The 9223-nt window shown below is 36.1% G+C and overlaps 1 protein-coding gene across 1 annotated transcript; it reads right to left on the reverse strand.

Annotated features, from left to right (window-relative positions):
* Window positions 1-880: 880 nt before the first annotated feature.
* Window positions 881-7509, reverse strand: LOC148298154 (uncharacterized). The gene is made up of 3 exons (XM_088277097.1): window positions 7296-7509; window positions 4409-5584; window positions 881-3632 (listed from the first exon to the last, which is right to left on the reverse strand). Exons 1-3 carry the CDS (start codon window positions 7369-7371, stop codon window positions 3208-3210), a joined length of 1677 nt encoding a protein of 558 aa, XP_088133223.1. The 5' UTR covers window positions 7372-7509; the 3' UTR covers window positions 881-3207.
* Between the last annotated feature and the right edge of the window lie 1714 nt (window positions 7510-9223).

Consider the following 9223-nt stretch of genomic DNA (forward strand, 5'->3'; position numbering starts at 1 on the left):
ATAATGTAATGTCCTTTGCACCGTCGGGTGCGAATGAGGGTTTGAAGAAGATTTTTTTTAAGTAAGGTGTTGATAATGATTACTGAATAATAAAGCAAAAATCGTTTTAAAAATATATATATTTATTAGTTTATTTCACCAAGTGCGCTCCTGGATCAATACATTTAATAACTAAAATGTTCAATATACAAAAACATGTTGGAAAGTGTATTACAATATCAATACAAAAGGTTTTTTTTTCACTAAAATAATTTACAAAGGCAGTAAGTAGTGATTGTAAAACAGTAGAAAAAAAACCTAACAATAGTCTCACTAGCCTGCAGATGGACTAACCTCATTACACCGACTGTCAACATAATTTAGGATAGCCGCAAGAGACCGGAATAATAACGGATTCACAATTGCCTTGATCGAGGCAAGAGCAGATACTTCTAGAACAAAATCTCGACTTCGAATCTCTGAGATGAAAACTCTCCAATCTATAACTGGAAACACATTGCAAGACCGCGTAAGAAACACCGATATCTGGAGCATGTGTGAGACAGAAGATATTGTGAGGTGGGGACGACAAGGAAGGCGATACTGGAATGAGCATGTGAACAGAATATCAGAAGACAGAATTCCACGTATCGCCCTTCTAGGAAACTCTGAAGGACGCAGACTCCCAGGCAGCCCTCCAAAAAGGTGGAGAGATAGCTGGGAGTCAACATCCCAAGAGCGACAGGCAGAGGCACAAAGAGGCCCCTGTATCAACACAAAGTCAAAATACATATTCTCTAGCAAATTGCCTGTACTCAATATATATGTGTTGAAAAACCCTTAAGGTTTCTCAAGAATTCAAATAATTAACCGCTCAGGCACACTCAGGGCTGGATGCTCATTTTTTTTTTTTTTTTTTATTGAATTTTTAATTTTTTAGAATATAAATTGAAAAAATAATATTTAATTTTTCTAACACCTCACCTTTCAATAACTCTTTTCTTATCAGAACCATATATTTCTTTTGATGAAAAACTTACTTTTTTCAATACAAAAACAATGTTTTAAGAAAAACTTCAATTATGTCAAATGTTACCTGGGTTTAGAGAAAATTAAATTGCGGCTTATCGAATACTGGGCCTCAAGGGAACATATCGTAGTCATACAGGAGAAAGTGACCAAGTGCATTTTTTACAAAAACGTGATTATTGACTAGTTGATATCTTACTAGCTTAATATTGCCCTGAAAAAATCCCAAAGCTTGATTGATTTCTTAAAAATGACTAACTGCATTGATGTTTATTTTGTAACCAAGCAAAAGTGAGTTAAATGGCTCTCCTGAACATTTTAAGTTTTGTTAGTCGGTCACTTTCTCCTGTACGACTGCGATATAAATAATGAGATTTCCAATGATAATTTATATCTGCGCCTGCCTGGACAACATTTCATAAATTGTCTCTAGTATATTTGCTGTTCTATTTGTCAATTCAAGATTTATGTAACTTTATGCACAACAAGACCTTTATTTTATTTCAGTTTAGTGTATCAGTCAATACTGACTATTAAATTGTTTAAAAAGATCATCTTAACCCTAATTATTGTTGCGATAGAATTGCGATAATTTATTTACTTCTAGATTTTAACCCTCTTTTCATTCCTGACCAATATTTAATGAAAATATATAATCTTGTTCTTTCAATACATCGAACCTCGACAGGCGCCATACAACATATAAAAAAATGATAAATCTAAAGGCGGAGACTGACCGGAGCATTTCGTCGCAACCTAACATGTGACGATGCGAGCATTCAGGCAGTCAGTACAGCGAGATGAGCTGCTCGCCGCTCGTTCCGAATGCTCCATCCGAAGTCGGATGCAATTTTAGTTTAGTTCAGGGTGCCAATCTGTGGGAAATTCCCCAAGCTGCGGGAAATTTGTGGGGATTGGCACTATGTGGAGAAAATGCGGGTATTTTAACATTTTACCATTAAATAATTTATTGGACGGATTGATGGTTAGTGATTAAAATATCTGTTACAATAAACGACATCTATATTTTAACTACATTACGAATGCATTGTTGCAAAGATTCATACAGATTTCGGGTTATTAATTCGGATTTTCAGATTTTTTGGTGTGACATATGGCAACACTGAGCACAAGGCCACTAGCGAGCACTGATCGCGGTCAGTCAGCAATGCCGTAACGTAACATGCTCGCTGCGAGCGATGTTACGATGTTTTGTTATGACGAAATGCTAAGGTTAGTCTCCGCCTTAAGGCTATGTCATCAGCTAGCTACAAACTGATAGGATATGAATACGTTTTTGAATAATTTCATAATGTCAAAAATCAGGTGTAAAATGTGATTCAAGAATACAAGCAATAGTTTGTCAAAAGAGTTAAAATAATAATGTAAAATTTTTAAACAAATTGAACCAAAATCAGTAAGTCTGTGATTCAATAAGACAGTGAATATGAATGAACGGATTGGTGTTCGCGATTCCATTATGAATCAGAAAAAAGATTCACTAAAAATTAAGAGCTGTTCGTTCAATACCTGTATATCAATGTGTCATCAAGATCCCGCCGTTCAAAAATGACCCACGTCAACTTAACACACTGTTTGCGGGAAACGCTTAAAAGCGTCTTTTACATACTGTTGGTAGAGAGCGGGAGACACTAATAAGCGTTTTATTTGCTTACTTTTGGTAGAGCGCAAGACGCCAAAAAACCTTGTAAAGATTGGAATTGAGTTTGCAGTTACTCGTGATTAGTGTTCAACCTCCGTAGTGTAATGGTCAGCACGCTCGGTTACCATACTGGAAGACCCGGGTTCGATTCCCAGGGGGGGGTCAAATGAATATAAATGATTTTTTTCACTCTTATATTTATTTAATATTACCCTAGACTGGTACCTGAAGCGGAGGGCTGATCACCTTTCCTTCATGTGTTAATGATCAAAATAACACTGCGTTTATATGATGCAGTGCCCTATGCACCATTGGGGTGCGGATAAGGTTTTGAAGAAGATTAGGGTAGGGGTTGATGACAAAATTGCCCGACAACAATAAGCTAACACTTCGAGTGCAGGCGCCACAAAGTAACATAACTTGGTGTTGCCGTTGTAAAATTCAGTTGTAGTTAGGAACTTTTACGATGTCACAGACCATACACTGACCGCTGATAAAAAGTTAAATCTTTACGAAAATAAAACAATACATAACATTCATTTCCTCATTAACCCTAAAGTTTTCTTCATTTGCAACTTCTGTAAAGCCTCTCTCCGCTTCCTTTCAATCTCTTCTTGTATACTAATCTCGCTCAACACTTTATTATTCACTACGTTTCTCGATAAATTCGTGGACTTGTTGTTATTTAAATTACAAGTCCTATCCCGGAGACCTTTAGAGTTTTCTTTGATGTTGCTATTTGAAAGATTGGTGGAATTGGGTAGGGAACTAGTTGTTAGAGGCGGTATGGTTGTATTTCTGGATGGAATGTTTTTGTTGAAGAGTTCGGGTTTGGTCGGAATGGATTTAAGCGAGATGTTTTTAGAAACTGGATCCTGCTTCTTGGCCAACAGCTTCTCCTTAGCAGCTTGATGTTTCTTCTTTATTTCCTCCGGAGTACATCTTATCACTTGTGACAAACCTAGAAACAAAAGAAATGAAAAAATCAATTTTGGATAATCATGATAAAAACGCATTGTTTGTAGGAAACGCTTAAAAGCGTCTTTTACCTGTTGGTAGAGAGTGGGAGATGGTTATAAGTGTTCTATTTGCTTACTTTTGGAAGAGCACGATAGACGGAAAAAAATATTGCACAGGTCGGAATTGGGTTTGCGGTTACTTGTGATTAGTATGCTGAGGGTTGGAAGGCAGACTGCCTGGAGTATAATAAGGGTCAGGGTTGATGTGCTATTCAAAGTATAATTTGTCACCACCCACTTAAGTCCCCGCCCGTTGCTTATAAACCTAACCTATTTTCACAAACGTCCTTAGTGCATGTCAGACCTCGGCCTTTAGTGCATGTTGATCCGCGATCCTTAGTGCATGCTGGTCCTCGGGTCGACCAAAAACGCTTGTGATTAATATTTTGTGTGGTTGTTAGTGTGTGAATCGTGGTATGGTAGTGATGTGTAGTATTGTTTGCATGCTGGTGTAGTGACTGTCCTGACGTAGAGATAGGTACGTCTCAAAACCGGTAGACTAAAATCTGAGTGAGTGATTATATACTAACCTTACTTATATTTTGCAAAGTATAATTATTTATTATAAAGACTATTTTTAATGTATCCACTTGTAAACAAATCTAGGTTTCTCCACTTTACATTTTTGGAGTTATTTTTACATTTTTGCATCCCGACATAGATGAAAAAGAATATGGTGAAAAAACATAAATACAAAAAATGATTTAATATTCCTCACCATCAGAAGATTGTCCGTCACCAACTGCCGGCATTGTGTTGTGCCGGGAGAAACCGTTCGCCGCATTGTTTCCTTTCATCTTCTTGCACTGCTGTGCGGTGGGCGACTCCGGCATGGAGTTGTGTCTGCCGAACTTGGTCTTGGACTCATTCAGGATACTGCTGCTCATCAGATGAGACAGATTTGAAATGTTATTCAAAATGGAGTCACTGCTGTCCTCGTTCCGAGCATCACTGACAACGGCAACTGTGCTTATCCTGCTTTCGGATTTAAGGAAAGAAAACGGACGTTTGTTAGATCCGATGGGACGGTGCGGATTCATTCTGCCGGGCGAATCCTTCGATCTCGTATTTATGCCTTTTTTTTTGGGAATCTGCGATACCTGAGTAAGAATTTCAATTTCACTATCGTTCATGTTTACTATCATATTATCGAAAGAATCGTTTGTAATCTTCGGCGATGCTGTTTTGTTTGGAGGTTTTAATTTCGTGGAAGGAAGAGGGTATTGATTTACAATATTGTTGCTCTTTTCTGTGGACTTTCCAATAACTTCCTCCTCGACCATTTGACTTGCTTTTAAGAGGAATTCGTTCATAGAATCGTCGGATTCGATGGCGCCTTCCGTGTCACATTTAGAAACCTTGTTGAAATGGTTGTTTTTAAGGGGAAGTTTTGTGGTATTGGCGGGTTTTGCAGTCGGTTGAATGACTTCGTCGAACTCTAGTCCGTCTATGGTCGGAGAGAAGTTAACGGGAGCGCTAAAAGACCGATTGTCTGCAGGTGTGGATGGTAAGTTATTCAACGGTTCCGAGCACATGAGGCCTTGAACATTTTTATTGAGCGCGAGAAGTTCTTCCTTCAGTTCTTTTAGGAATTCCTTCTTCCGCAGAGTAGGTCTCATGAGATTCTTCTTCATCGGGAGGCGGGTGACGGGCGAGAAGTCGTCGGAAAACTTCTTCTTCCGTTTCCTGATGGGGGTCTCCTTGGACGGGAGGGTCGGGGACTCCTTTTCGGAGGTCGGGGAGTAGTAGTTCCAGATGACGTCGTGGTCCCCGCTGGAGCCATCTTGCGTGCACAGGAACGGAATCGGGGAGGGAGCCGAGTCGCAGGATGGCGACCCGCTGAGCCACGGAGGGGAGTCCACATTCTCCGTTACCTTCGGAGTGGACGCTGCATCTAAAAATTCACAATCTAATGAAAATAAACACGAGAAACCGTAATGCATTTTATTGAATAAAATAACACCTATGTAATATTTTCAGTCTGATGATGTCGGTTGCGACAAAACCCGGTTGCTGGTCAAATATAATTCGTGTGGAAAAAATTATGCAGTTGTTATTTTATTCTATAAAATGCAGTTCCACCAAGAAATGTCAGTACAAAACTTAAATCTAATATATTTTATTGTAATAACAGCCGGACAGTGTCTGGATTCATTATACATCGAATGCAAAACCTCGGCAATGATTTCGCGGACCACATTGATATCTGGAATATGTCACTTAATAATAACAATATTTCAGGATAATGCATAATTCCTTGTTTTTTATATGTTCATCCTTGTTTAGATAAGTACTTTTCGAACTAATAATAAACTTAAAAAGAGAAAACATATTATTTTATCATAAGGTATACAACATGTATTTTATATTATATTATATACAAATTGGCTACAGCCATTAATAAAAATTTTTGTTTGTTTGTTTGTTTGTAACGATATATTGCAGTGTTGGACTCACATATTCATTGTTAATTCATGGGACTATCGGACCTTCGTTGTGGGTAAATCGTGTTTCATGGTTATGTACTAGAAGATTGCGATATTTTTGTCTACTTTGTTGTTCAACGATGAAACTCATCCACAATATTCCACGTACCGGAAGTAACTTTAAATGTTTATATGTCAAGATTGGATTGTCCCTTTGATTGTATTTATTGTTTCGGCATTAACTTTGTGGTAAGACATGTTACAATGATTAAAGAAAACACTTCGTTTTTTACCACTTGAGTTTTATTATAGACTACATGTTTCAGAAGTTAAACTTCCATCATTCAGGTCTGTATAATAACATATTGTTATTATACAGACCTGAATGATGAAAGTTTAACTTCTGAAATATGTAGTCTATAATAAAACTCAAGTGGTAAAAAACGAAGTGTTTTCTTTAATCATTGTCCCTTAGATTGTATATATGACTGGGATTTTTTTTTTTATGGAATATTGCAAATTTTGAACAATTTTTAAATTTAAAACAATTAAAGATAAAAAGGCAATTTGTAATGTTTTTACAATCTTTTGATTCTTATCAACAGCCAGTGAACTCGCAATTTTCGAAATAGTGAATTAATTTTATTGTTAATTATATGAAGGTGAGATGAGAAGCCCTGCTATTAACATCCTTGAGTTATAGTGGATAGTGATTGAGTGTAGTGGAATACATTTAATAGGATACAGATGACGTAAGTGAACAAACATAGGTATTGCGTGCTTAAATAAAACACCCAGAGAAAAGGTTAAAACCAGGGTTTAGTGAAATTCTAGTTTTCACTAGGGGAAACAGTATTTAAACTGAATTCAGATCTTAAAAAAAAAAATTAAATTACAGCCTAATATTAAACTTAGGAATTCTGTTGAAAGACTTTGTTCAGAGTACTGTACATATAATAAATAATAAGTCACAGGAAATAAATGTAAATAAATACCACTTATTACACGGGTTCTTTTGAACAAAAATTCCGAGTTTCAAAATGATATTTGAAGAACAAACGGTTCTTTTTTTAATAGCAGACTGTTTAAAGAAAAATAATAAATTTGATATGAATTACTACACGTTATAAAAGAGTTGTTCTTTTTAAGATAATCGTCATAAATACTCAAAAGTCATACCGGTTTTACGTTTTATATTCACGCCATGTCTGCCCGAAAGTTTTAATTTTCTTCCTTGTTTTGGTGTACGCTGCATAAAGGAAGTTTATCAGACGTAAGTTACTTCATGAAAGCAAAATTACCAACAGCTTTTAAAGCTTCGAGTCGACGTATTCACTACTCACAGAAAATATAACCCTCCAAAACAAATTTGACGTTATTGACATTCATAGACAGTACGAAATTTTTTTACCATAGACAATAGAGTGTGTTTTAGTGATGTACACCTGGATATCGATCGTAAAAACAATTTTGTACAATTTTTTTAGTAAAAATTATTACCCACAGCTAGCATTGTGTTTAGCTATGTTAAAATTAAGTTATAATCATAATTTTATATAAGATGTGGTTTGATGACTAACTTTACACAAATTTCGTTTTACTTATCGTAAACACATATAACTAATGCAGTTTTTCTTAATTTAATTTAATTAAACAACCTTATTTCAAACATTTTAAAATTTATTAACTTTGTTTTCACCACTATTTTTATTAATACAATTTAACCTACCGGTTTCGACAAAAACCTTGTCATCATCAGGGTTTATTTTAATTCAAAAACATTAAAAATACTCCCACCAAAAACTACCACACACTCCGTAAAAATCCTAAAAGTTCCACAAAGTATCTGCGGAAAACATTTAATAAAAAAACCTTATTTCAAATTACATTTATATCGGTCGTCAATTATGAATATTTGTTTGTAATTGGGTTTATGACCAGTATTTTTATTCCTTTTAAATTATGGAGCGTCGCATATGGTTGCCCGCGCCACAACATACGCACAAAGTAAATCTTCGAGATGCTCGAACGTCATTTCAATCAATTTATTTTTCATTGCAATGGCGTGGTTATATGATTATTTATAAAAAAAACTATTATTTCGATTTCATCCACCAAATATTTAAAAGAAACAATAAAGGTGGAGACTGACCGGAGCATTTCGCCGTAACGTAACACGTTACGATGCGAGCATTAAGGCAGTCAGTACACCGAGCCGAGCACTCCATCCATAGTTTCGGATGCTCGGTGATGCTCGCCGCGAGCGATGTTACGACTTTATGTTACGACGAAATACTACGGTCAGTCTCCACCTTAAGAAATAAATCATAAAATTAATGTTCTGTGCGTTTAAAAAAAGGGTAACAGCTATATTGAAATACAATATAAATAATATTAACCTTCCCTGTTTTAGTTATTAATACTTGTTGTTAAGTAATTGTAGCTAGCGGCAATCATTTTTTTCAGTTAGAATAAAAACTCAAGTAATCTCCACAAAACAAACAAAAATCAATATAATTCGTATAATGATTATTATAACATATTTTTCCCAACGTTTAATAAGTCGGTAAAACTGGAATTCCCTTTAAATATTAAATATGGCAACAGATGGCAGTAAGCATCATATTGTAATAAACAGCGCGCGCTTTCCAGCACAAAACACATTCCTACGACTTCGTGTTTTATCGGAAACATTCGGACTCGTTTCGGCTCCATACCGTAAATGGTCATTGCCAACTTTCAAAATAATTATGACTTCTCGTAACATATTGGGGTTTTAAGAGATGTTTTTTATTATTATTTTCAGTCAATACGAAGGTATATTTTATTAACTTTTGAGCTCCTCGGACATACCGGTCATCGGTGACGAAGTTACGAGTTTATTTGAGAAATTTACGAGTTAACGGACGGGATTGCGCAGAACGCCGTCCTCGAATCCGAGACCGCATTTTATTTCAGTTGTAGTCTGCGTTTCAGTTTATCGCAGCGCGTATCGTCGGCTTGTCGCGCCGTGCGTATTGACGTCGGCAATCAAAGTTTATTCTTGTTTTTGTTTATAAATAAACTCGATCCAAGTGTTGGTAACATCCAAATAATACGATCGCGAG

The sequence above is a fragment of the Brachycentrus maculatus genome, unplaced genomic scaffold (assembly GCF_059751285.1).
Source record: "Brachycentrus maculatus isolate JH-2025_06_01 unplaced genomic scaffold, ASM5975128v1 h1tg002514l, whole genome shotgun sequence".
NCBI lineage: Eukaryota > Metazoa > Arthropoda > Insecta > Trichoptera > Brachycentridae > Brachycentrus > Brachycentrus maculatus.